The sequence below is a fragment of the Mus musculus genome, chromosome 5 (genome assembly GCF_000001635.26).
Source record: "Mus musculus strain C57BL/6J chromosome 5, GRCm38.p6 C57BL/6J".
NCBI classification, from domain to species: Eukaryota; Metazoa; Chordata; class Mammalia; order Rodentia; family Muridae; genus Mus; species Mus musculus.
Genome location: NC_000071.6, coordinates 3,571,716 through 3,598,194, shown reverse-complemented (window position 1 = coordinate 3,598,194; position 26,479 = coordinate 3,571,716). Strand labels below are relative to the sequence as shown.

The 26,479-nt window shown below is 43.0% G+C and overlaps 3 protein-coding genes across 12 annotated transcripts in view; 1 reads left to right on the top strand and 2 right to left on the bottom strand.

Annotated features, from left to right (window-relative positions):
• Positions 1 to 2,129, bottom strand: part of Pex1 (peroxisomal biogenesis factor 1) — a 41,165-nt gene extending 39,036 nt beyond the window's left edge. For 2 of the 5 annotated variants that reach the window (XR_001784746.2, XM_017321100.2), the window contains exon 1: positions 1,678 to 1,985. Coding sequence is in view for 3 of the 5 variants with exons in the window: in XM_017321100.2 (XP_017176589.1) it covers positions 1,678 to 1,806 (129 nt within the window). In the remaining 2 variants the exon portion in view is untranslated. Of the gene's footprint in view, positions 1 to 1,677 lie in introns of all 5 variants that reach the window. The other 3 variants (NM_001293806.1, NM_027777.2, XM_006503607.2) reach the window with 2 other exon arrangements.
• Positions 105 to 14,217, top strand: Rbm48 (RNA binding motif protein 48). 6 transcript variants are annotated; one of them, XR_003955652.1, is made up of 6 exons: positions 105 to 2,229; positions 2,750 to 2,940; positions 6,380 to 6,525; positions 7,153 to 7,298; positions 7,392 to 7,972; positions 13,388 to 14,215. XR_003955652.1 is itself a non-coding variant. In NM_172991.4 (5 exons), the coding sequence occupies exons 1-5, from the start codon at positions 1,993 to 1,995 to the stop codon at positions 13,472 to 13,474; spliced, it is 1,242 nt and encodes a 413-aa protein (NP_766579.3). In that variant the 5' UTR covers positions 1,648 to 1,992; the 3' UTR covers positions 13,475 to 14,217. The 6 variants fall into 6 exon arrangements, 4 of the variants coding, with proteins under 4 accessions (NP_766579.3, XP_030110393.1, XP_030110392.1 ...); XR_003955651.1 differs by having other exon boundaries at positions 7,153 to 7,303; NM_172991.4 differs by lacking the exon at positions 7,153 to 7,298 and having other exon boundaries at positions 1,648 to 2,229; positions 13,388 to 14,217.
• On the bottom strand, positions 13,854 to 26,479 carry 1700109H08Rik (RIKEN cDNA 1700109H08 gene). The gene is made up of 6 exons (NM_029843.3): positions 26,385 to 26,479; positions 22,417 to 22,572; positions 20,851 to 20,955; positions 17,639 to 17,790; positions 15,948 to 16,052; positions 13,854 to 13,955 (listed from the first exon to the last, which is right to left on the bottom strand). Exons 1-6 carry the CDS (start codon positions 26,440 to 26,442, stop codon positions 13,899 to 13,901), a joined length of 633 nt encoding a protein of 210 aa, NP_084119.1. The 5' UTR covers positions 26,443 to 26,479; the 3' UTR covers positions 13,854 to 13,898.

Below are 26,479 nucleotides of genomic sequence, written 5' to 3'. Positions count from 1 at the left end.
ACCAAAAATGAAAATGATCCATAAGCAACAACACTTTACAGTTTCAGCAAAACATAGCTGTCACTTTAAATTTCTAAAAGTTGAGTTCAAAAGTTAATCATGGTGAGCAGTTATATAAGTTATGGTCAGTTTATGGTATCATACCAAGTAATTGCTAAAAGCAATGACCTCTCAACAAAAGTCATATTAATACTACACAAAACCAGGACAGGAAGCTGGGCGTGGTGGCGCACGCCTTTAATCCCAGCACTCGGGAGGCAGAGGCAGGCGGATTTCTGAGTTCGAGGCCAGCCTGGTCTACAAAGTGAGTTCCAGGACAGACAGGGCTACACAGAAAAACCCTGTCTCGAAAAAAACAAACAAAACAAAACAAAACAAAACAAAAAACCAGGACAGGAAACCTCATGTGTATCTAGCTCCACCTTTCTATAAACAATAAAGATTAGATATAAGCATGCAAGACTTAATCCAAATGCTTAGTATTTTACTTCTTCACTTCTCAAATAATAATAAAAATAATAATAAAGACCAAGACTATGTAATTCCTAAACAGTGATGAATCCAAGGAAGCAACAACATGTCAGGTTCAAATTCTTAGCGACCATAAGGAAGCATTTTTCTAAACTCATGGGGTGGTAAGCTTAATTTGAGATTTGAAAATACACTGAAAAATCCCCATCAGAAATGACAGGGAATAATGATCCAAGCTGGGATTTGGTAACAGTGAATGATTCCTTTCAGTCACCAGAAAGCAAACCAGAGAGTTAGAGAATATTTGGTGGAGATAAACTAACAGTAAGAATGGTTCTGATGAAATTGGTGTGTTCTGATAGGTGGACTGTAAAAGCAAGATAAATGTAGCAAAGAGGAAATAAAGGTAGAATACTTGAAGTCATTTCAAACTCTTGTATATTTTTTTTATGACCCAGTGTTCAGGTACCATGCATCTAGGATTTTAGATTTCAAATACTCTAACCCCATGAATACACTCAAACTAAGAGAGTCTATTTCTGCTCACTCTTAGGAAAATATGGATGCTGTATTTCCACCGATGGTTAATAGCCTTGAAACACCATAATGACAGAATCCAGACAGCTCGCTGAGGTCCAAGTAATCCTAGCTACCGAGGTGAAAGTGTGGGGTGTGAATAATTCCATCACCTTGTCACCCCGCCCCACCTCCCTCGCCGCACATATTCTTGCTATGTTCGAAGTCCTCCGGAGCAGGGAGAGCTATCTATCCTTTTATTAACCTTTCGCACAGGTTGGAAACCTTGGTAATCTACAAACCAAGTCTGCCACTCAACACCTCTATCGCTGCACCGGCAACTCGTTGGCAGGATAATGCTTTAGCAACCTGTAAGCAAACCTGTAAGAGCTCTCTAGAACTTTCCATCCTTGAGTGAGGGCCGCTTCTGACTGCTGGGGCAGAACCCTTGCATGCTCAGCTTGCTTTAACCGAGTTAAAGGGGTGCACTAGGAATTCCACGGTAGGGTCTGAGGATACACTAGCCGTGGTGTGGATGCACACGCTGCCACTCCACGCCATGCCCGCAGGGGGCCCTCGCTCACGCCTCAGCTCGGGGTCGGTGGCAGACGATGTCCCTGCAGGAAAAGGTGTCAGCTGACCCTAGTCCCACGAGACGTCAGTGGTGTCCGCGTCCCGCCAGCGCGTTACCTGCAGCAGGTGAAGCTGGGCCACGAGGCGCCGCGGCAGATGCAGGAAGCAGTCCCGAGCATTCGTGAAGGCCACCGTCACGACCGCCCCACCAGACCCCGCACCCGCTAAGCGATCGCTGCTCCACATTGTCCCAAGGTTCAACTCTCACCGGAGAGCGGAGTCCACCGGCTTCTCGTCAGGTGAGAGCGTCGGAACCCGAGAACATCGATCAGGCCCGCCCCCCTCTTCCCACGCCCGGCCGCTGTCACCCTCGGGCCACCTCCGAAGCTCTAGGGGGCGGCACGTCGCTCGTCGAATTCTCGCTCTCAGGAGATGATCGTCGATGGGGTCGATCCTTCAGCCAATCCTAGCACGCCTGGTCCATCCTGCTCTCTTATTGGACTCAGAGGAGCGCGGCTGGCGGATGTTGTTCTGGCGCGGGGGACTAGAGCCGGCAAGATGGCATCCAGTGACGGGAAACCTGGTGGCGTATTCGATCACCACGTCCAGACGGCTGTGTGTGACTCGCGGGCCAAATACCGGGAGGGCCGACGCCCTCGCGCGGTCAAGGTAGAGTGACTCGGATTCTTCTCTCCCCTCGGCAGGGACACTAAATTCCTGTGAGCACTAGCTCCCCAAGGCCTGCCTCCATAAAGGCATGGCAGGGATGTTGTGAGATCCATCTCTAAGTGGAGGGGGCACGAAGAACCCGGGCCCCGGTACCAAAGGTTATCACTACCCTCGGTTAGCTGCTTACCAAACCTCCAACCCACTATTTTTAGCTTTGTATCCTATGTGTTTACAATAGCGCTTCTCACAGGGCAAGCCCAGGGTGAGTGAGTGTTCAGTGGCTGTTTACATTAACCTCTCTGGAGTCAGCTTTTGGAAAAGACGTCTGTTAAGTGGTTTAGTCAGATACCCTTATGTGGAGTGTGGTAGTCTTTAGGCAGAAGAGTGACAGTTTAGTGTGTATGTTTTGCAGACCGGATTGTTTCTTGTTTTCAAAGCTCCATTTAAAAGGGGGTGGGAGGACCGATTTGCCATAGGCTTGTTTGAAGAGTACATTTAACGAGGTCTCCTTTGACTTTAGGTATATACAATCAATTTGGAGTCTCAGTACTTACTAATACAAGGAGTTCCTGCAGTGGGAGCCATGAAGGAATTAGTTGAGCGTTTTGCTCTGTATGGTGCGATTGAACAGTATAACGCTCTAGATGAATACCCAGCGGAAGATTTTACAGAAGTTTATCTCATTAAATTTGTGAAATTACAGAGTGCAAGGTATGTACAAGTTAAGCAGAACTCCTGTTAAAATCTTATTCCTGTTGCTGTCATTTTGGCCCCAACTGTTTCCCAAATGTACCCAAAGCACAGAAGCACTTCTTGCTCTCAGTCTTCCTGATTGGGGGGAGGAGGGGAGGGGACAGGGTTTATTTGGATAGCCTTAGCTGTGCTAGAATTAGTTCTGTAGACCAGGCTGGCCTTGAACTCAAAGATCCCTTTGCCTTTGCCTCTGACTCTCGAGTGCTGGGTTTAAAGGTATGCACCACTCCACCTCGCCTTCCAGTTTGTTTTTCACCAGGCCTCACATCTGCGACTTAATCACTCTAACAGTGAGTGACATCCCAGCTCTTCCTTCAAGCTTTTAAAAGGCTGACTTTACAACAATACTCTTCCCATCCTCTCATACCTGTGCTTGGCAAATTTTGAACCTGTAGTGTGGTAGATTAAGAATTACGTTTGAAGTAAATTATCAGTCCTGTGGATTCATGACTGTGGAGAATTTTAGTCCTCCAAGCAAATTTTTGTTCTTTTCCTAAAATCCATATGGCAAAAAGGACTACTTCTTGAGGTTCACTGAGCAAGGATGAAATGGGACAATTTATGTAAAGGGAGTAGACTGGTACCTCCTATTAAGAGGAAATAGTAGAGCCGGGCAGAGGTGGCACATGCCTGTAATCCTAGCACCAGGGAGGCAGAAGCAGGTGGACCTCTTGAGGTGGAGCCAGCCTTGTCTACAGAGTGAGTTCCAGGAGAGCCAGGGCTACACAGAGAAAACCCTGTTTCCAAAAAACAAGCAAACAAACAAAAAGTAACTATTAGTAATGACAGTTCTTATTTGTATAGTTCTATGTTAATCAACTTTGTATTCCAATAAGGAATGCTTTATTTTATGTTAACCCCTTTTGGCGGGGGGGGGGGGGGGTGCATGTGTGTGCATATTCCTGTGTGTGTATGTGTGTGTGTGTGTATGTGAGTGAACACTAGCCTGAAACTGGCTGTGTAGACCAGCTGACCTAGAACTCAAAACTTCCTCCAGACTCTGCCTACCCATCTCCACCAGGTTCAAAGGCTTGTGTGCACTACAGTGTACTCTATCCTATTTTTTGAGGTTGGGCCCCTCCCTCACTGAGCTCATTGGCTAGATTGGTGACTGTCAAACTCAGTGATCCTTCTATCTCTACCCTGTGAGCACTGGAATTACAGGCACAGTGCGGTGCCTGGCTTTCACGTGCATGCCAGGGGTCTGAGCCAAGGCACTCCAGCAAGGGCTTTTCCACCGGAGCAGCCTTCCTAGCTCATGTTAGCCATTTTTTCATTTTAATCACTAACCTTATCTAAACCATATCTTTTTCTGGCTTTTGCTATTCATAAACTTTTTTTTTTTTTTTGGTATGGAAAAAGACTTCAAATCCCCTGGAGCTGAAGTTACAGGTGGTTGTGAACCACCCAAGATGGATGCTGGGATTTGACTCTGCTCTTCTCAAAGATCAGCAAGTGCTCTTTTCGCCCACCAGATTCTCTCTCCAGCCCCTATATTATCTCTTTTGTGTGCTACTAACAGTCTACCACAAATCACTTGATTTCAAAAGGCCATGTGTCTTTTCTCATCAGCTGGCCAACTCTTCATAGTCTAGAAAGCATATTCTCTAGAGCCCCGTATCTCCACAGACTCTGATACAGTTGGCTGTGGAGTCAAGACATCTGAATTGAATCCTAGTTTTATAAATGAATGTATAAATATGATCCAGAATTTCCTGGTGCCTTGGTTTCATCATGAGATGGTTATGAGATACCAATTTAAGTGACACACTTGTGGCTTTGCATGGGGTAATAGCTCAATAAACATTAGTGATTATCTGTAGATACAGAAGTACTTAATTACTACAGTGCTCGACTCAGCATAAGTGTTCAGTATTTCTTATTTTAAACATTATTTATTTCTCTTTATGTGTATGTGGTATGGTTATGTGAACTTTTATGCCCTATGCATTCAGGCCCCTGCAGAGCAGACGGGGGCATTTTCCCCTGAGACTGGAGTTACAGACAGTTGTGAAGTTGCCAGGCTGGGAACAACCTGGACCCTCTGGGAGAGCAGCAGTGCTCTTCACCCCTTAGCTATAGCTCTCCAGCCCCAGAAGGAACACACTCTTTATCTTTGCACTGATTAGTTGTTCTGTATTCAATATTTTCATTTATTCATATATGTGTATCTAGGAGGGCATGCCATGGCTTGTGTACAAGAGATAGTTCTTTCCTACCGTGTGAGTTCCAGAGACTGAACTCAGGTCACCAGTCTTGGTGACAAGCCCAAAGTTACACATTTTACTCAAGTTCTGTAACTCAGGCTAACCAGTAGGATCCCAAGTTAGTTAAAAAAAACAAAAAGCCTAGGTAAGTGTGTCCAGCTTAGCTGAAAACGTATTCCATTATTAGGAGAGGGAAAGGGAAGACTCATTTCTTGGTGCTGGAGAGATGTCTCAGTGCTTAAGATAGCTTGCTGCTCTTCCAGAGAATTGGAGTTCATGTCTAGCACCCTTATCAGGTGGCTCACAGCAGCCTATAGCTCCGCTGGATCTAATGGCCTCTTCAGGTCTCTGTGGGCACCTGGCCCCTGGCCCCATATGTATAAACACACTTACATAAAAATAAACAAACAGATAAATCTTTTTCTTAAAGAGTACTTTCTGGGTCAGTGGAGTCATTCAAAAAACCAAGCATCTTTCCCAGGATTCCCAACACATACGTACGTACACACCCTTTGCTTCTTAAAACAAACTATGCATCATTTGTTAATCTTTTATCTTAGGTAAATCTTTATTTTAAATGCCATGGCCGGAGAGATGTCTCAGCGATAAGAGCATATACTACTTCTCTACAGGACCTGAGTCATCCCATCAACCAGGCCAAGTGTCTAACTCTAGCTCCAGGCTAGAGCCTCCAAACATACTTATACATAACTAAAAATAATTTAAAAAAATAAATTTTTCTGGATGCAGTGGTGTATGCTTTTAATCCTAGCACTTGGGAGCCAGAGGCAGGCCTCTGAATTTGAGGCCACCCTGATCTACAGAGTAAGTTTCAGAACAGCCAGATCTATATAGTGAGGCCCTGTCTTGGGGTTGGGGTGGGTGGTGGAGCCATGCATCTGGGGGCTGGAGAGATGACTCAAAAGCTAAGAGCACTTATTGCTATTCCCGAGGACTCAGATTTGGAGTGTGGTTCCCAGCACCCAGGTCAGGGGACTCAACTGTCTGAAACTCCAGTCCCAGGGAATCTATCACCTCTGGCTTCCTCAGGCAACTGTACTCATGTACACACACCCACATACAGACACACACACAGAAATAAAAGTAGTAAAAATAATTGTGTTTTTAAGCAATATAACTTATGCATTTCTTTAGAGTTCTCTTGATGTTATGTATTTCTTTCTTTCTAGGGTAGCTAAGAAAAAGATGGATGAACAGAGCTTCTTTGGAGGGTTACTTCATGTGTGCTACGCTCCAGAATTTGAGACAGTTGAAGAAACTAGAAAAAAATTACAAGAAAGAAAGGCTTATATTACAAGAGTTACTAAAAACCAAGGTATGGAAAGTGTGTGTTAACACCTCCTGTGTATCAGGCACTGCTAGGAATGTGTGTCACTGTGGAATTCCTGCCCAGTCACAGTCTTTGCTCTGTGCACCCCTGTAGAATCTCGGCTGGGAAGGGAGAGGTGTTGCTTCATTGAGATTGCCTCTGGGATGTGAGAGATAGTTGAATAGTAGTAAATGGTATTCAGAAGTGGGGTTAAAAGGATGGCAAGGTAAGGCAGGCTACATGTCAAACACTTAGACAGATGAATCGCCACCATACGTCTAAGGAGCTGCAAGTCCTACAGAGTAACCAAGGTCCCGAGGTTTTAGTGAGTGAGATTAGGAAAGTAGACAGGCAACAAATCATGGAACTTGTGGCCAGGCTTTAACATTAAGGCAGCAAGAAGCAGTTATGGTTTACAGACTGGTTCTACATGCTGCTCATCATGGGAAACTTCCAGTTGTTATAGTTGGGTGGCCCACATGTCCATCTGAGTTTCTCTTGGCACAAGGATGAAGTAAACATGGTTCTAGTAGGATACCCTGGAACTGTAGAAGCTTTCTATGCAATGGCGTGGAGACTCTAAGATTACAGTTAGTGGAAAATGTAAAAATATAAGTTTTATTGTCTCTCAAGTGGCTCCAGAGGAAGAGTGAGGCGTTCTAGAGTGCTGAGGAGGCGAAGCCTGGTGGTAGCCTGGGATCTTTCCGAAAGCCTTGAAGTCTTCCCGGTGCAGTCCCTGCTCTAGAAGTACCGTTTCGGGAGTAGAGGGCCTTAGCATAGTAAGGTTTGTTTTTAGAATCTCAAGATTCTGAATGATCAAAGTGATTAATGAACGATTTCTTTCCCTTAACTTTTAAAACTTGACTTTTAAGATTGTTACATGGCGAAGAAGAAACCAGTTCCAGAGCAGAAAGGAACAAAAGATTCTAGACAAGGTTTCCATCCACCTATGCCTGGATTTGGTACAGCTGCTTTAAACACATCTCCTGAGAGTCCTCCAGAGAACTCGAGTTCTTGTCTTCCTTATTCTTGTGAATTCCCTTTAAGCTGTTTTGCTTCCAAGAGCACATGTTCACGTGGGGAACATGTGGACAGAGTATCAGACTCCTGTAATAGTGCTAGGAACCATGGTGAACTGTCTAGGCATCGTGACCACAGTGCCTTTTCACCAAAGCTGCAGATGAACACTTACAAAAACTCCGTCCCTTGCTCTAGTGTGCAAGAGGCCATTGCTACCTCACAGGCAGTTGGCAGGTTCATGCCTAGGACAACACAGCTGCAGGAGAGGAAACGGCGGCGAGACTGTGATCGAGAACTGGGAACTCTGCTTGAGACACACACAAGCAGTAACGAGGTTTTGATTGGACCTAAGTTACCAGGTATCCCCACAGTAGATCTGCAGGACGACTCCTTGAATACAACGGCAACCTTAATTCGGAGGAAACTTAAAGAGGTGAGGTCTTTTTTTTTTTTCTTTTTTTTTTTTTAAATTGAGATAATTTAATTGAGAGACCAACACTTGATAGGAAATTATTTGGAGGAACTAAAACTTTGTAATTATTTGGTTTTGTTGTATTTTCCTACCTTTATTTTCCAAAATAACAAATTTGATCAATATCTGATTTGACAGTCTTTTTTTAAAGATATATTTATTTATTTTATATGTATGTGAGTACACTGTCACTCCCTTCAGACACACCAGAGAGGGCATTGGATCCCATTACAGATGGTTGTGAGCCACCATGTGGTTGGTGGGATTTGAACTCAGGACCTCTGGAAGAGCAATCAGTGCTCTTAACCACTGAGCCATCTCTCCAGCCCCCTTTGACAGTCATTCTTGGTTTAACAGTGAACAAATACATTTTATGTCAGTATAGGTAAAAAAATGCTAAATGTTCCAGTCAGTCATATTATAACAGTTGATTCCAGAAATTGTCTCGCCTCCCTTCCCTATTTAAAGCTAGCTCCCTAGGTAGTAATAGCATAAGTCAAAATTGACAGATATAATTATTTCTCTTAAAGTCAGTTACTGCAGATTACATCAGAGTCAAAATACTTTTATGATAAATATTCATAAAAGGAATGATTTTGATTAACTAATTAATCATGTAATTAATTTTGTTGGGAACAGCACTCAGGGACGTGTGTTAGGCAAACGCTCCATCCCTGCCACACCCCCAGCCCACAGAGATTTCTAAAGACTGAGTCTGTGGTTGCCAGCACTCTACTGCTTATGTGGGAACCTCGAAGCTCTGAACGAGTTGGAGATGAGATTGTCTTTCCCCCATTATTTACATCATTAGTTTTCATTTCCTAAACACACAAGAAAGCTAACAGTTGGAGTAGCTTGTGAAAGCTTCCTTTTTGTGGAGTGGAGATGGACCTTGAAATCGTACATGGAGGGCCAGGAGCATTTTCTTTTTCATTTCAGCGAGCCCTGCTCACGCGGGCGCTCCTGCTCTGCAGTGTGACTAGAGAAACTAAGGTGGCTCCTTTTTTTTTTTTTTTTTTTTTTCCTTTAAGAGTTTTGTTTTTCCCTCATCGAAATTGTAAGTGTATAAATGTACTTTTTATGTTTACGTCTACTAAGTTTTTCAGTATATGCCAGCACCTTACTTACTGACTCATGGCTGTCTCAGTCAGGGCCAACTGCACTTAAAATGTAAAGTCTACATTTCAGAAAAATAAGAAGACAGCAGAAAAAATACTTCATTTAACTTACCACAATTTCTAGTATTTTCCCATTTCAAATCAAGAGATAGTCTTATACTGCTTTTGACTTACTATTAAGTTATTTTGGTAATGGAATAATAACAATGTATTCAGGATCCATTGCAGCGGAGATCTCTGAGGAGCCAGCCTGGTCTACCTAGTAAGGCTGGTCAGGCCTTACTGGGACAGGCCAGGCTAGGCCAGTCAAAGTTACACTGTGATATCCTGTTCAAAAATAAGACCGATCAACTAGTAAATCCTGGGTACTTTATCTGTATCCTGTTGGTTTTCATTGTAGCTGTTTCTGGAGCGAGGTGAAATCCCAGTGTGGTTTTAATCTGCATTTGTTTCATTGAGGTGGGGTAATTAGCATCCTAATATGTTCTTTTGCATTTCCCTGATGGTAATGATGTTGAACATTTTCAAACATGTGTTGGCTATATGTATTTCTTCCTTTGAGGTCCGTTCAACTCCTTAGCCTATTGATTGGATGACGTTTGTTTGTTTCTTAGTGTCTAACTGAGCAGTTCTTTGTAGCTGCTCAGCATTAACTCATTTGTGTAGTTGACACAGACTCCCCATCCTGCCGGCTCTTTTCACTTCACGCTGCTGTTCAGGAGCTCGTCTGCTCCATTTGATCCCATTAGTCAGTTTGGGCATTGTCATCTGTTCCATTCGAATCCATTGCAGAAAATCTTTGCCTATGTCTTGAAGTGCTTTCTCTTCCTGTTTTCCTCGGATAGTCTCAGAGATTGTTACATACAGTCCTCAATAAATTGTGAAGCCTGTGTGTGTGTGTGTGTGTTTTCCCCATATGTTTTTGATACCCTTGTCAAAAATGTTGTGGCTGTAGCTGTATAAGATTATTTCTGGATCCTCTATTCTTTGTTTTGGTTTTTTTCGAGACAGGGTTTCTCTGTATAGCTCAGGTTGTCCTGGAACTCACTCTGTGGACCAGGCTGGCCTCGAACTCAGAAATCCACCTGCCTCTGCCTCCCAAGTGCTGGGACTAAAGGTGTGCGCCACCACCACCCAGCTGGATCCTCTATTCTGTTCCCTCAGTCTGCATTCTTCTTTTTTTCCAGTACCTAGGCTGCTTTTGTGTCTTAGTTAGGGTTTCTAACGCCATAACCAAAAAGCGAGTTGGGGAAAAGGGTTTAATTGGCTTATATTTCTATTGTTGTTCATTATTGAAGGAAGTCAGGACAGGAACTTAAACAGGGCCGGAACCTGGAAGCAGGAGCTGATGTAGAGGTCATAGAGGGTTGCTGCTTACATGGTCAGCCTACTTTCTTATATAACCCAGGACCATTGGCCCAGGAGTGCTACCACCCACAATGGGCTAGACCCTCCCTCATCAATCACTGATTAAGAAAATACCCTACAGCCAGATCTTTGATCTGACATAAGATACTGTTTCATCTCTAGTCTTTCCCTCACTGCTTGAGATGGCTTTAACTCCTTATGGGGCATTCCTACTTCCATATGGATTTTAGGGTAGTTGTTTTTTGCCTTTATGAAGAATGTCTTTGATATTTTGTTAAGAATTGTGTTTGTCCTACAGATCACTTTTGAAAATATAGTCATTTTCACAATTTAATTCTGCTAGGGCCAGTGAGATAGTTCACCAGGTAAAGGTACTTTCCACAAGCCTGACAACGTGATTTCAATCCTGGGGACGAGAGCGCCAATTTCCACAAGTTTCTTGTGACCTTCATATACACGCTGTGGGCACATATGTGTTCCCTTGTACAAATAAATGAATAAATGTAGTTTTCAAATTTAATTCTGCCAGGGGTGGTGGTACACGTCTTTAATCCTAGAAGTTGGCAGGCAGAGCTTTGAATTTCAGGCCATCCTGGTCTACAGAGCTAGGAGAGCCAAGGCTACACAAAGAAACCTAGAAACTGTGTCACAAAAAAAACTTTAAAAATAATAATTCTGCCAGAGTCTGGCAAGACGGCTCAGTGGGTAGAGGCACTTGCTCCCTAGCTTGATGACCTGTGCCCTACTCCAGCACCCACTCCAACACGTAGTTCTCGGGCATCCCTGTGTGAACTGTGATGTAGGGAGATGAGGCAGCATAACAGGTATAGATTGTTAAAATCCTACAATCCAGGAACACAAGAAGTCTTGCCAGTCTATCTTTTTTAAACTGTTTTTTCTATGAGTTTGGCTCTAGAGGTCTTTGGCCTTCTGGTAAAATTTATTCGTGGGTTTAAGTATGTGGTATTAAATATGTGTATATATATTCATGTCTGTGTGCACATGGCCTCCTCTGTCACTTTTAACCTTATTTTTTGAAACAAGGTCTCTCATTTAACCTGGAGCTCACCGAGTTAGCTAGACTGTCTGCCGGTGCCGGCATGCTCCTGGGACCATTTTGTGTCCGACCACTGTCTGTCTCCGAAGTTGGAGATTATTGGTGTGCTCCACTGCACCTGGCCGTTTTACAAGAGGCTGGAGATCAGAGCTCAAGGCTTCGTGTCTGCATGGCAAGTGCTTCACCAGCTGAGCCATCCTCCCAAACTATTTGGTTTTAGTGTTGTTTTTGTGAATGAGATTTTCTTTTCTGATTTTTTTTTTCTTGATAAGTTTATTGCTTTATAGAAAAGCTATTGTTTTGTTGGTTTGTTGAGCTAATATATTTTGATGAAAGTGTTTATCATAGTTAAAGAGTTTTCTGGTCAGATCTTTAGAGTCTTTTAAGTATGGAGTTGTGTAGTCTGTGAATAGAGATCATATGACTTCTCCCTTTTTTGTCTGTGTTATTTTTCTTGTCTCGTTGCTCTGGCTTACACTCACAATACCATATTGAATAAGAGTGGAAAGAGTGGACACTTTTGTCTCTATTCCTGATACTAGCGGAGATACTGTGTCTCCTCTGATTGTCTACTGAGATAGAATTTCTGTTCTTGAGGCTGTGTCCTGTATTTATTGATTTACCTATGTGGGACCTTCCTGGAAATCTTGGAATGAAACTGACTTAGTTGTGTTCTATTCAACTTACAATATGTATGGAGAATTTTTATTTTCATGTTGATCAGAGGGGTTGGGCTATGGTTTTCATGTTTGTTGTATGCTGTATGACTTGTTATCAGGGTGAGGCTGGCTCCCCAGAATGAGTCAGGTAGTGTTCCTTCCTTCCTCTTCTGCTGTTTAACCTAGTTTGAGGTGCGCTGGTATTATTAGCCTTCCTTTAAGCATTAGTGGGATTCAGCAGTGAATCCATTGGACTTGACTATTCCTGGAACTTTTATTGATGCTTTAATCATGGATATATTTAAATTGTATCTTATGGAGTTAATTTTAATAGGTTGTATTGTTACCTTCATTGTTCAACCTTTTCAAGTTAAGCAAGCTTTATTTTCTGTCAGACAGGGCTGTCTCCCTAATTTGGGAATTGAAAGAATAGCATTGAACATAGAAGGAAGCAGGATTTATATAGTTTACGATCTGCAAGGCTAGATTACATAGGAACTTGGCAGAACCTCTAGTCAGGGTGGAGATAGGTGTATAGTGTATGGAACATGCCAAATTCCAGAAACTGAGCCAAGGAATGGTCAAACCCAAGTTTACGGAAAACAGGAATGAATTTATTTTGACTTTGTTAACAAGATGGCTTCTAATCTTAAAATGGGTTAGGCTGGTCCATCAATATGCCTAGGAATCTATCCATTTCTTTTAGATTTTCCAGATTTTTGAAATATGTTTTCAAAGAATTCCCAAATGATTCTCTTAAGTTTTAATCTTCCTGGTTTTTTTTTTTTGTTTTTTGGTTTTTCGGGACAGGGTTTCTCTGTATAGCCCTGGCTGTCCTGGAACTCACTTTGTAGACCACGCTGGCCTCGAACTCAGAAATCCTCTGCCTCGAGTGCTGGGATTAAAGGTGTGTGCCACCACGCCCGGTTCATTTTTTTTTTTGTCCTTCCTGGTTTTTTGTTTGGTCGGTTGACTGGCTGGTTGTTATTTGTTCTTTCTCCCCCTCTTCCTTCCCTCCCTCCCTTAGTTTGTTAATCTTATATTTAAAAGGAACCAAATCCTTATTTGGTTGGTTCTATGTGTTGTTTTTTAATCTAATTTCATTCATTTCTGTCCCAAATTTTACTACCTGTTGCCTTCACCTGCTTAGTGATTCTTTTTTCTTTTAAACCAGGTGATTTCATCTGTGCCAAAGCCTCCAGAGGACAATATAAAAGACGTGTGTACAAGTCACCCAGGAAAACAAAGAAGAAGAATATAGCTTGCCAGTGGGGAGTTAGTCTTGCCTTTTCTTTTTTCCTTTGAATCAGAGTCTCACTGGATAGCTCTGGCTACTCTGGGACTCTCTATGTAGACCAGGCTGGCCTGAGTGCTGGGACTAAAGGGTGTGTGCCACTACCCCCAGCTAAATTGGTGTGTTCTGGAGAGATTCTTTTTTATGTTTGGCCCATTTTAATTCTTTCAGGCATCTTACTACTGCTGTTTTAAAGTTTTTTTCTTTTAAACCAGTTGCAAATGTTTCCATCTTTCTTGGATCTACACGCAATGTGGCAGAGACTGTTCTCTTTATACTGTATTAGTTCTTATATTAGAATACGTAAATTGATTGAAACAAATGTAGAAATATGTCATACAAATAAGGCAATCAGGGTCTCATTTTAATTCAGGTATTGAGCAATCTGTGTTCAGAGACTGGCAGGGGGGTTGTTTTTGAACACCAGGGCTTCAAAGTGAAAGCAGAACTGTAGAGAAAAAAATGCCAACAAATGTTACAGCAACACTGATATTAGAAACACATTTTTAAAAAAGCAGCATACATAATGTAACTTCTAAGACTAATTTAAATTGACTATGGTGATGGAAAAAACTAATTTTGGAAATTCTAGATTTCTACACTGTCAGCATATCTGTACTTTTTCTTCTGTCAGCGGGCCACAGTATAATTTTTCAGGCTATTTATATTTCTTTTCTTGGAAAAAATAAAGTGAGAAGGCACATGCTACACTGTGTGCTATCTGCGTGTCATTTCTCCTCCTTTGTAGCCTCCTTCTGTGGGTTATATCTGGCCGTGTGGAGTAAGGTTTGCTTCAGTGGCCATGGTGTACCCATCAGCTTGGCCAGTACGGCTTTCCAGTGCTGAAACCTGCCAACAAGGGCTTAGCTTCTGTGTGCATGAGAGCTGAGTACACAGACCACTGTGCTGAAATCTCAGGTAAAGACACATTAACCAATACATGGAGCTGGGCAGAACAAACGTCATGCCAGTCAGGCCGCTCAGATATCAAGTGCTAAGTGTGTCTCTCTGGACCTCAGGACCCTGATCTGTTCTGTGAGTGTGAGGAGAGTGTTTGATGACTCACCTTCACCAACATCCACAGAAATGGTCACGAGAGGAAAGAAGCAAGCTTGTACCATGTCAGGAGGGAAGGAGAAAGAGGAGGCAGGAAGCAGGCATCTTGAGGAGTTCCCAGCAGTGAAGGTACATGGACCACACAGCAGTGTAACTGTGGGACCTGGCACTGCCAATTAGACTAAGCTGGCTAGCCTAGAAGCCCCAGGATCCTCCTGCCTCTCTGCCCCCTCAGTGTCGGGACTATAAGCACACTCCACCATGTCCAGCTTTTTACATGAGTGTTGTGAATTGAGATCAGGTTCTCTGCTTACTGGGAAGCCCTTTAGTAATGGAGCTCTCTCCCATCAGACATCAATCTCCTCAGATTAAAAGCTGTTTACACATTAGTTGGTTAGGAGAGGTCATGGTTCTAGCACCTTACATACTTGCACAACCTATTCGTTATTCAGTGTTCCATCTTGTAAGTGAGATAGGGTGCTCCGGTTTTGGTTTGGTTAAGTGTGTCTCCATACTTACAGAAGACAGGAATTATGTAGAGCCAAAGAGGCAGATCAAAGTCTTTTGGCTATAATAACTGAAATAGTCAGCAACGTCATTTCTAGTGCTAAACTGGAATGAGGCTAATGACTTTATCATTGTCCTCAACTTGGCAATGGGCTGAAGCTACAAAGGTGAGAAGCTATTGTGTATTATTTTCTTCTAATCCTTTAAATTCTGTCCTTAATTGGGCCAGTGAGATGACTCAGTGTGTAAAGGCATTTGCTTTGAAACTTGAGTTCAACACTGTCTGGGATCCAGGTGGTGGGAAGAGAGAACTGATTCGTACAAATTGTCTTCTGACCTCCACACAAACATTGGGGCATGTCCTAGCACACTACTGCTACGATGAGACACCATGTACAAAACAAGCTGGGGGTTGGGAGGCGGGTTTATTGGCTTATGCTTGCTTCCACATCCTTAAGCCACCTGGGAAGGCAGGGCAGGATCCTGGAGGCAGGAGCTGATGCAGAAGCCATGGAAGGGTGCTGCTGCTACCTTGCTGTCCATGACTTGCCCAGACTGCATTCTTACAGAACCCAGGACTATTACCCCAAAGGCGGCAGCACCGCCTACAATGGTCTTGGCTCTTTTCCACCAGTCACTGAGAAATGCCCTACAGCTGGGCCTTATGGAGACATTTTCTCAGCTGAGGTTCCCTGCTTTCAGATGACTCTAGCTTGTGTCATGTTGACATAAAACTAGCCAGGACACGGCATGTGTAACACACACACACACACCCACGTTTTATACACACACCACACACACACACACACACACACACACCCACCCCACACACACGTTATCCTCATCTACATGAAGCTCTTCATATTTGTAAGTCCACCTTTGCATCTGGTAAACATGGTCCAAATGCCTCCAACAAAAGTCCGTCTTCTTTCACTGCTTTTTCAAAGTCTGCAAAAGAGATCTTGCCATCATTGTCATAATCCTAGAGAGAAAGATGATTTAGTGATGATAAAGTCTTCTTTTAATTTTACCATGGAAAACTTGCTATCTAGACTGCTAAGAAAAAAAACTATCGGTTCATTCTCCTGGAGACATTATTTACGCAAACCTATGGGGATTTCTGAATAGAAGTCACTGATTTATTCTAACTAGAGTCACCTTAGCTATACACAGTGTAGCTCTGTCAATTACACACACTGGAATTGGGGAATAATGCAAAATATTGGGGGAACGATATTAACATTCTGCCCCCTTTGCAATTAAGTAATATGTCTCAAGATTTTTTTGAGCATAATTTTATTCCTCAAAAGGCCTCTTCTTTGGGAGCTCATCAAGCAGGAAGGACAGCTGTTAAGGACGAGGCACCTGGAGTAGCTGTCCAGGCTAGACTAGAGTCACGGAATGGAGACTGCAGGCTCCTGCCGGAGCACTAGAGGGCTGAGATCTAGGCAACTATGGGAACAAGCACTGTTCTGTCCACCTGCATTACAGGAGGAAGCAGGGGTGTTAAGTCCGTAAACTGTTCTGGACAAGGCTTTAAAAATTAAGTATGCTGTGTAGAGTGCAGTGAAGGGGGAATCTATGTGAATTCCAAATGCCTCAGACTGCTGCTTCAGATTGAATAAGATGACCTAGATTTTTCATTTTTGTGCATAAGTTCAGAATCTAATTTAGAGGAAAGTATGAGTGGCCATCAGAATAAGGGGCAGCCCACTACCATTTACGTTCCAGAAAGGACTCTGGGAACAACACCTTATGGCGAAGAAGGCATCTGTACTCAGCCTGAGCAGCAGCCTTTATTTCTAAAAGAAACACTCTCACAGAGAACAGAGAGACAGGCTCACAAAGGTCTTGAACTTGCAATCCTCAGACATCTAAGTCTGGAGCTGCAGGCACGCACCACCATGCCTAGCTGTTTCTTCTCTGAGCCCCTGAGTAATGTCAGTGAGTTTGTCAGGCCTGCCCTGGATTCACAGAACCTCAATCAAACAGTTTAGGGTCCTTATCAGAGTGGACACCACCATTCCTGTAATAAGGAGCCACTACTGTAAGGCTGTATTGCTAGATGAATTCTGCACCACAATTTCTGTGCTTCAGTTTTTCTCATCTGCAAAGTGGATGGAATAGTTCTGTGGATAAAATGCATGAATACCATAGAAGGCCCTGAAGGCCGACTATATAGGAAGCACTCTCTAAAGGTCAAATGTTTTGTTACTTTGCAGAGATGAGTACTTGATAGATTGAAAGAGTGAGGTCATGAAGACAGAAAGCACTCAATTATCCATCTATTGAATCAAGCCCTCCCAAATTAATAAGCTTCTACTGATGGTGATACATTTTAAAATAATTAAACGGACATTTATTTTACATAATGATTATTTTGTCAGGGATTATTTAGCTTGTGGGTTGAGCACCCACTTTCAGTGAAGCACTGTTGTGGGTAGAGCAGAAAAGCAAGTGAGAACTGCCCAAAGGGAAGTTGCTCATGGTAAAGAAGTGGCCATTGCTCGCTCTGTAGCCTTAATGCAGCAGCTACCTCCGTGAACGCAGTGCAGTGCCCAAGCTTACCATCTTCTTCAGGCTTATTTCTACCAAATCCTTTACTCCTTCTTCATTCTCTTCTTCAGGAGAGTGCTGGAAGAGACTACTCTTCAACATGTCAAAAATTTTTTCTTGGGAAATATAAGCATCTCCGTTTAAATAATAAACTTCAAAACAGACTTTATAAGGCATAGGAATCAAAAATTGAACAAAGTATCATTAGTTATTTCAGCATAAGATAATAAAGGATAAATATACAATTACTGATCTGATCCATTATATGGCAGGAGTTTTATAACAAAGAGCTTCTTGTTAAATTTCTTTCCATAGGAAAAAAAATACCCTGTGGTGGTTTGAATGTGCTTGGCCCAGGGAGTGAGTGGCACTATTACGAGGTGTGGCTTTGTTGGAGTAGGTGTGTCACTGTTGGGGTGGGTTTGAGACCCTCCTCCTAGCTGCCTGGAAGCCAGTTTTCTGTTTGCCTTTAGAAGATATAGAACTCTCAGCTCCTCCAGCACCATGGCTGCCTAGATGATGATAATGGACTGAACCTCAGAACACCAAAGCCTGCCTCAATTAAATGTTGCTCTTTATAAGAGTTGCCTTGGTCATGGTGTCTCTTTATGGAAACCCTTGACACGTGAAAGAAAAGCTCACAGTTCCTGGATTTGGGGTTTGAAAATGATATCAAACTACAATAAAGGAGGTAGATTTTTATTGACCTACTTTTGTTTGTATATGTGTGTTTATGTGTGTAGTGTGTTTGCATTTTCTGCATATAGACTATAAAAATGAACCACATACTTTTCTGTATCCTTGGAAAATGGTTTACTCACACACACACACACACACACACACACACACACACACACACACACACACACTTGGACAGTGGGTGAGGTAAGCTCCTTGGGGGTCTGCCCTTCTGCCCTATGTTCAGACCTCACTCTGGAGAGTAACTTTTCTGTCTTCCACCTCAGAGGACCTTACTCATACCCTGGGAAGGTGGCAGTGAAGTAGCTTTCCTAGAGTTTACCAAGTTAAATGTTTTGGCAAACACTAGGAACATACGATTGAGTGTCAATGAGTTGGGTATCTCTGTTAAGTCCCTCCAGGTCACAGCATAACACACACGTTGAAGAGCAAGCGTCCTGTAGAAAGCAGTGTCCCCTGGATGAGCTCCTGAATGTGTAAGGAGGTTTTTAGGAAGCAAGACTGGAGAAGACATCTCTTCCCCAGGTCAGCTATTTATCCCTGTAACTCTACTCAGCCACACAACTTTGTCCCCAGCAATCAGTGTTCCCACAAAGACTGACGACCTTGACACAGATGTCCGATCCTACTCCGCGAGACCTGTGTGAGAACCCTTTCGAGGTTGGAGGAGATGGAGTAGAGTGGGGGATGGGTTAGAGTGGTTGCTTTAAAATGTGTGAGGCCCTGGATTCAATTCCCAGCACAGCAATCCCAAACCCTGGGGCATGGGAACTATCTCATGAAAAATTGTTAAATGTCAGAAGTTTGACTATTCAAAACGCTGTTATAGGAAGGTTAAGGTACCTTTAGCTTACAAATATCTTTATTAGAAAAATCATGTGTATGCATCTATGTGAGTGTTTCCCATGTTTGCACAGGTACCTCCAGAAGCCAGAAGAGGATATTTAAACTTCTGGAGCTACAGGCAGTTGTAAGTAACCCAGTGTGGGTGCTGGGAACCAAACTGGGGTCCTTTGGGAAAGCTGCAAGTACCCTATTCTCTCTCTTCTCCAGGCATCTTCTTTTCCAGTGTCCCCAATCAAAATTCAAGCGAAAGCACCGAAAGAGATGCAAATTTGCTCAACTACAAAGAACTCTGCAGTCTTTTCTTAAGCAAATGGATAATCTAGGCAGTTTGTTGTTCCCCTGAAAACTGGTTTCTAAAATGGTTTTTAATTCTGTTTCCAGGATTTTACACAGGTTATTTTGACAGCTGGAGTAAAGCATAGGAAATGGACATTACCCTGGTGGAGGTGGGGATAGTGGCATGAGGTTTGGGGAGAGAAGGGAGCAGGTGCGCGAGTTGGGGCAGGCCAGAGTAAAGCATACGGAATGGGTATCTCCTTGGCTGCAGGCAGCAGAGGGAGAGCAGGAGGGGTGGAGGGGTGGACCAGAGCTACTGCTGTGGAGAAGTGTGGATCAGGGCAAGCTTCTCAATGCTGTGGCTCCTCCTAGTTAGAACTCTCTGAGGGGCTTGAATTGCCTTCTGCCTTTCTCACCTCCCTCTCCTCCTTGGGTCATAAGGACCAGGATATTTATGTATAGGCTGTTAGGGTATGTTGAGCATCGTCCTCACTCTCCTGTAGTGTAATGCACATTTTCTTCAGTGAAAAGAAACAAATGAAAAAAAAAAAAAAGAAAGAAAAAAAAAAAAAGAAACAAATGACCTCAGAGGAACACAGGCATGACCCCACATCAAGGCCTGCTTCCTGCTGAGCCCAGAGGCGGTCCCTTAGCCTGGTCAGCTGATCAGAGTTACACCCTGATCTTAGGGCTGCTCTTAACTGGGGGCTGTAGCCAAACACCTACTCTAATAACAGTTGGGCATTCTAGGCTTAGTAAAGGAAATGGGTCCCCCAATTCATTGTTTGTGGGGGTTTTTTTTTCTTACTCTTAAAAAAAAAATTATGTATGTGAGTACACTGTGGCTGTTTTCAGACCAGAAGAGGGCATCAGATCCCATTACAGATGGTTGTGAGCCACCATGTGGTTGGTGGGAATTGAATCAGGACCTCTGGAAGAGCAGTCAGTGTTCCTAACCACTGAGCCATTTCTCCAGCACCCAACTGTCCGCTGGAGCAGGGGCTGAAAAGTCCCTTTATATGGCCATTTATCTGTATGTGACCAAATATCCTCATGACTATGGGTAAATCCTTTGGAGTGTTGCCAGCAGCTCAGAAGATGAGAATGCCATCGGATAGCACAAAAGGCCTGGAACAGGTCCCTGCCATGCTGTGACCACACACCTGATATTGTCACCAACTGATTTTAAAAGTGTTGTTGTTTTGTTATTATAGAAACTTCACAAAATTGTTGCCACATCAGGATGTGGAATTTGGGTAAACATGAATCTATGTTCCCAGGCTATGGTTACTCCTAGTTATCTCAAACTCTCTTGTCTTTTTTTTGCAGTGATGGCTGTCACTGCCTTAGCACACCGAACACAGCATTGATAGGCATAGCACCCAACAATAGCCCCTTCTTACATCTCATCTTCTCTTCAAAAGTCCCTCGGAGAAACACTGCCAAGCCTTTAATCCACTCTTCTAAATTTACATAGCCATCACCATCTTTGTCAAATACAAAGAACACTGAAAAAGGAAAAGAATCCGTAAGTGTATTGTAGCTGTGATTGTTTTATAATGCCCCCACCCCTGGGTTTAGGTGGAATTTTTCTTACAAATTGAGGGGTGGGGAAGGAGGTTGGTGTTGTCTTTTGAAAGAATTTGAATTATTGGAAATGTGTTTTTCCCTATATGTTCACATCAGAAGAGTCATTCAATACAGTGAGCAATAAGTCTTCATTGGTGATTTTTTTTTCTTTTTTGGTTTTTCGAGACAGGGTTTCTCTGTGTAGCCCTGGCTGTCCTAGAACTCACTTTGTAGACCTCGAACTCAGAAATCCACCTGCCTCTGCCTCCCGAGTGATGGGATTAAAGGCGTGCACTACCACGCCTGGCCATTGGTGATGTTTTATATAGTTGCTATGGTCAAGAAAATTCTTGGAGCAAATTAATGAGATAATTTTAATTTTTAAAAATAAAAAGTGAAAAAAAGTGATGGAAAAAATCTGTTGTAGAACTTTCACAATATTTCAAAGTAAATTACTAGTGTATGCGAGTGTGAGAGTGTGTGTGTGTGTGTGTATGTGTGTGTGTGTACAAACATGTTAGGTAGAGGTCAAAGGACAACCTTGGAATTGGTTCTCTCCCACTTGACCTGCTGAGCCATCTTCCCAGACCAGTTTTTAAAGTAACCCATGAAACATTATGCTATAGAAAACGTCAAATGTAATTTGTCTTTGGGGATGGGGGATGTATTGATATGTTGATTATGGCAATAATTTTCAGGGGCCTGCTTGTGTCAAATTTTATCAAAATGTACATTTTAATGATGTACCACAGAGCTTAACTGGGTACACCAATCCTTTCCTGTTTTAGATATCTGACTTTTAATATTTCCAGTATAAGGAGTCACCATTTTTTGTATTGACACACTTCTATGAAGAAAAAAAAGCTAATTAATGATTTACATTGGTGGTGTGTACTTTCATGATTCATATATATGGTGTGTACTTTTATGGTTAAAAGTCCTCAGTTGTTTACCCTTAAAAAACACTAGGGCTGGAGAGATGGCTCAACGGTTAAGAGCACTGACTGCTCTTCCGAAGGTCCTGAGTTCAAATCCCAGCAACCACATGGTAGCTCACAGCCATTCATACTGAGATCTGATGCCCTCTTCTGGGGTGTCTGAAGACAGCTACAGTGTACGTACATATAATAAATAAATAAATCTTTAAAAAAACCAAAAACAATAGATTCTTTAGTCCAGTGGTAATTATTTTTCAAAACTCCAATGCTATGAGCTACACAGCCCAGCCGTGAGTGGGTTTTATTAGAAACTGTCCTCACAATCATCCCGGTTCTGTTTCTAACGCTCTCCCACCACAGTTATTCCTCTCCAGTGTGGCATTCAAAGTCCAGTCTCGTCAAGAGGACATGCAGACCAATTCAGTTTTGGGTTTGTACATTAGGTTTGGTGTGACTTCTTACCTCTATTCATCAACATATCGTTAGTCATTCCGAATATGTTCTGCAGGACTCCTCGAAATGTGTTGCAGTCCAGCCCGGTATTATCCATCTTTCCAACAGGGCATCCCACCAAGCTATAGAAAAGTCGTATGAGACATTCAACTTCAAATTTCTTGACTGTAAAATGAGAAGAGTAAGAGGTAGATTTAACCACAGAGCTATTCAGCTATTAAGGTATGAGGCCAGATGGCCAGACATGATGTGCGATTGTTACTGAGTAGTTTGCAGTGCTTTGTTTTTACTAGATCTGCAGCCTTCAAACTGGAAATTTAGAATACTTACACATGGTTTATAACAGACTTAGAAAGTGATGTTTAGGGCTGGGGAGATGGCTCAGTAGTTTAGAGCACTGAGGTCCTGAGATCAATTCCCAGCAACCATACGGTGGCTCATGACCATCTGTAATGGGATCTGATGCCCTCTTCTGGTGTGTCTGAAGATAGCTACAGTGTAATATACATAACTAAATAACTTGTTTTAAAAAAATAAAAAAAGAAAGTGATGTTTAGACAGAGGTGACTGTGGTGCTGCCACTTCAGAAACCAGGCATTTGGCCTGGGGTTAGGGGGACACTAGACTTTAAACATCTGGACTTTGTTTCCATTTATTTTTTAAGATTTATTTATTTTGGTTTTATGTATACATAGATGGGTGCCTTCCTGGTATGTGTATCTGTATCACATGTGTGCAGTGCCAATAGAGGCCAGAGAGGGCAACCTTGGGAACTATTTGCAGATGGTTGAGAGTCACCACGTGAACTGAGCCCGGGTCCTCTGCAAGAGCAGCAAGTGCTCTTAAAACAGAAGCACTTCTTTAGCCCATTTCCATTTCTTATCCTAAACTTGTAAAGCTTGACTCTTTAGTGCCTTCTTTTAGAACAGCTGAGTAGTATCCTGACTGACCTCAGGTTCTCCAGCCTCAGATGTCTAATTCTGTGATTGTCTTAGTTAGGTTTCATTCTTCTGAAGAGACAACATGACCAAGACAGCTGTTACAAAGGCCAACAGTTCACTGGGGCTGGCTCACAGGTTCAGAAGCTCAGTCCCTCATCATCAAGGTGGAAAGCACGGCAGCTTGGAGGCAGACTTGGTGCTGAAGGCAGCTAGGAGGAAGCTGTCTTCTACACTGGATGGAACTTGTGCATAAGACCTCAAAGCCCACCCCTCAGTGACACACTTCCTCCAACAAGGCCACACCCACTAATACTGCCATTCTCCATGGGCCAAGCAAATTCAAACCACCACAGTGACTCAACAGCTACTTGAGAGAAGTGAAATATAGAGAGCTGCTTGCCATTTGTTTTTAAATCTTTTCTTCCTGTTTGTGGAGGAATGTCCTCCACACACAAAAAAAAAGAATTTTAGAACGAACTATTTTAGAAAGAACTATTTTCATACTACCTTTGGGATGATTTTAGGTTATCCACATGAAAGCAGTGAATGTATGGCGAATATTCAATTTATGTGTGGGGTTCTATGTGGTTTGAAAAACTGTTCCTAGGATAGTTACTGATAATCTAGAGAATATAAGTACAGAGGTGCTCAATAACATTTATTTTGTAGACCAAATTAAAATCTTGTTTCTTAATATAATTTCAACTATGCCAGTGCAGTCCTGAAACAGGATATAATGGCTAATTTTTGTTTAGTGTCTTAAAGGACATCCATGAGCCAGTGAGTAGATACACATAGGACTCCTTGCCCTCAATGCTGTTGCAGACTTGTCAAGAGATACATAAGGAGCTGTGGTATGGCTCAGTGGTAGAACACTTGCATAGCATGTTTGCTTTCCAGATCCTAGAACAAGTGTGAAAAGTTAAATCAAGTACACTAAATCAAAAACCAAAGAGATATTCAAGTGGGGAAGGTGCTGAGTGATTAATATCCAAAGTGGAGGTGTCATGGGGCTGAGTCTGTCAAAGGACCAGGCTCTTACCTATAAGTCACTTGAAAACTTGGAGCTTCTGGGTTCTGAAGCCGCAGATGGGCCCACGCTGAGGCATGCTGTCAGATCTTACAGACAATGCAGAGCTTACCAAACAATTCTGGCTGATAACCAGACTTAGATTTAAGGACAACTACTTTCACAATACATTCTTGAAATGATTTTTGAATGGAAGACCAGCAATTTGTATTCTGCTACAAGATCATAAAAACCTGTGCAACACACACACTTTTTTTTTTTTTTTTTTTTTAAGACAAGGTTTCACCATGTAGTCCAGGGTGGCCTGCAATTCTCGATCTACTGCCTCACTCTCCCAGGTACAAGTGTAATAGGCATGGGTTGTTGCCTCCAGCCATGTGACTTTGATTTTCACTAGAGAAATGAGGTCTAAGAAGCCTTCCTTTAAAACCAGTGGGATTTGCCTGGTGTGGCCATTTTCATCCCAGCACTCAGAAGATAGAAGCAGGTGCATCTCTCTGAGTTGATGGCCAGGCTGGTCTACAGAGTGAGTTTCAGGCCAGTTATGGCTACACATTAACACTCTAGGCTCAGAAAAATAAAGGAATACAGTGAGATTTTTATGACTGTTTCCACCAGTGCAGTGAAAATGAGGCCCTATGATGGGAGGGCAATTTCAGTTGTCAACGGTCACACTGCTATTTCCTCTGACCTGAGCCATTCCCTCTTGGAGGGGTGGTCATTCAAACCAAGGAAGTAAATGAAACTGACAAAGTTCGGGAAGTAGAAGTCTGGAGGAAGCTCCTGAAACCTGTGCTTTTAAACCCTTCCCCAGGGTTTTGTAAGTGCTAACAGGTACTTGGGAAGGGACTGTCTCACTGCCTGCAAGTTGTGCTCCATCAGGGATGCCAATGTTTGTTTCTGTTCTTTGACAGTTGCATGTAAATCTGTTCCCCATATATATATATATATAAAGGAAATCTATTCCCCCACCATGAAAGAAATCCTAGACAAAACTCTGCCTCTGCTTAGTTCCCTGTTGCCCAAGCAGAGGCAGCCACCCTCCTGGGTTTTTCCCTCCCAATAAATCTCATGTGAGGCTTGCTATGCAGTGTGACTTTGTGGTCATCACTGGCTCCCAACTGCCAGGATACCAAGCTTTTACACTTTCACTGGGGGAACCTCTCCCTGCTGGAGCAGAGCTATAACACTTCTGTAGGGGAGGCCCGTCACTTCAAAGCCACAACACTAAGTCAGTATATCTTAATATTGGAGTGAAAGTTTGATTGGTCTGTCCTCTAAGGACTTCCCTTCATCTAGGTAGCAGAATGTCTCTACAGAGACTTCTGGTTATACTGATAGTGTATAGATAGATCCTTCTATTAGATTTGAATTTTTACTGCTTATCTCTTGTAGCTCAGGTTTGCCTTGAACTCCATATAATGGAGGATGACTTTCAACTTCTGATCCTCTGTGTCTCCCCTCTTAAGTGCTGGAAATGCTGGTGTGAGCCACCCTCCCACTTTGAGACTGAACTCAGGTTTATCAGGCTATGTAGCAGGTCCTTATGTACCAAGCCATCTCTTCAGCCTTTACCACCACTCCCCACCCCTTTTTTGAGACAGGGCCTCACTATGTAGCTCTGGCTGTCCTGGAACTCACTATGTAGACCAGGCTGGTCGTGTACTCAGAGATCCACCTGCTTTTGCCTCCTGAGTGCTGGAAATCAAGGCATGGCCACCATGTGTAGCTGTATATATATTTCTCTCTCTCTCTCTCTTTTTTTTCTGAGACAGGGTTTCTTGGAACTCACTCTGTAGGCCAGGCTGACCTCAAACTCAGAAATTCACCAGCCTCTGCCTCCCAAGTGCTGGGATTAAAGGTGTGACCAAAACCACTAGAAACCGACTCTTCGTGTATGGTTCCAGAGCACTCGCTGATGTCCAATCAATCCTGACTAATCCATCGACCGACCTCTCACTGAATCAAGGCGCTGAGGCAGTGTCAGGAAGCTGCTGAGTACTTACAGCTCTTGACAGTTTTCCTGATGGATTCCACCATTTTTTTCAGAGCCCTCTGCTCCATCACATTGGCTTCAGCTCACTGCTTTCCCAAATAGTCC

Excerpts from the sequence above, each read along its gene's own strand:
- Rbm48 (NM_172991.4), top strand. The coding sequence starts at position 1,993 with ATGATCGTCGATGGGGTCGATCCTTCAGCCAATCCTAGCACGCCTGGT. Across the intron at positions 2,941-6,379 it reads GTGAAATTACAGAGTGCAAG|GGTAGCTAAGAAAAAGATGG; the intron begins GTATGTACAAGT and ends CTTTCTTTCTAG. Across the intron at positions 6,526-7,391 it reads AAGAGTTACTAAAAACCAAG|ATTGTTACATGGCGAAGAAG; the intron begins GTATGGAAAGTG and ends TTGACTTTTAAG.
- 1700109H08Rik (NM_029843.3), bottom strand. The coding sequence starts at position 26,442 with ATGGAGCAGAGGGCTCTGAAAAAAATGGTGGAATCCATCAGGAAAACT. Across the intron at positions 22,573-26,384 it reads CAGGAAAACTGTCAAGAGCT|TCAAGAAATTTGAAGTTGAA; the intron begins GTAAGTACTCAG and ends CTCATTTTACAG. Across the intron at positions 13,956-15,947 it reads CATGTTTACCAGATGCAAAG|TTCTGCTTTCACTTTGAAGC; the intron begins GTGGACTTACAA and ends TTTTCTCTACAG.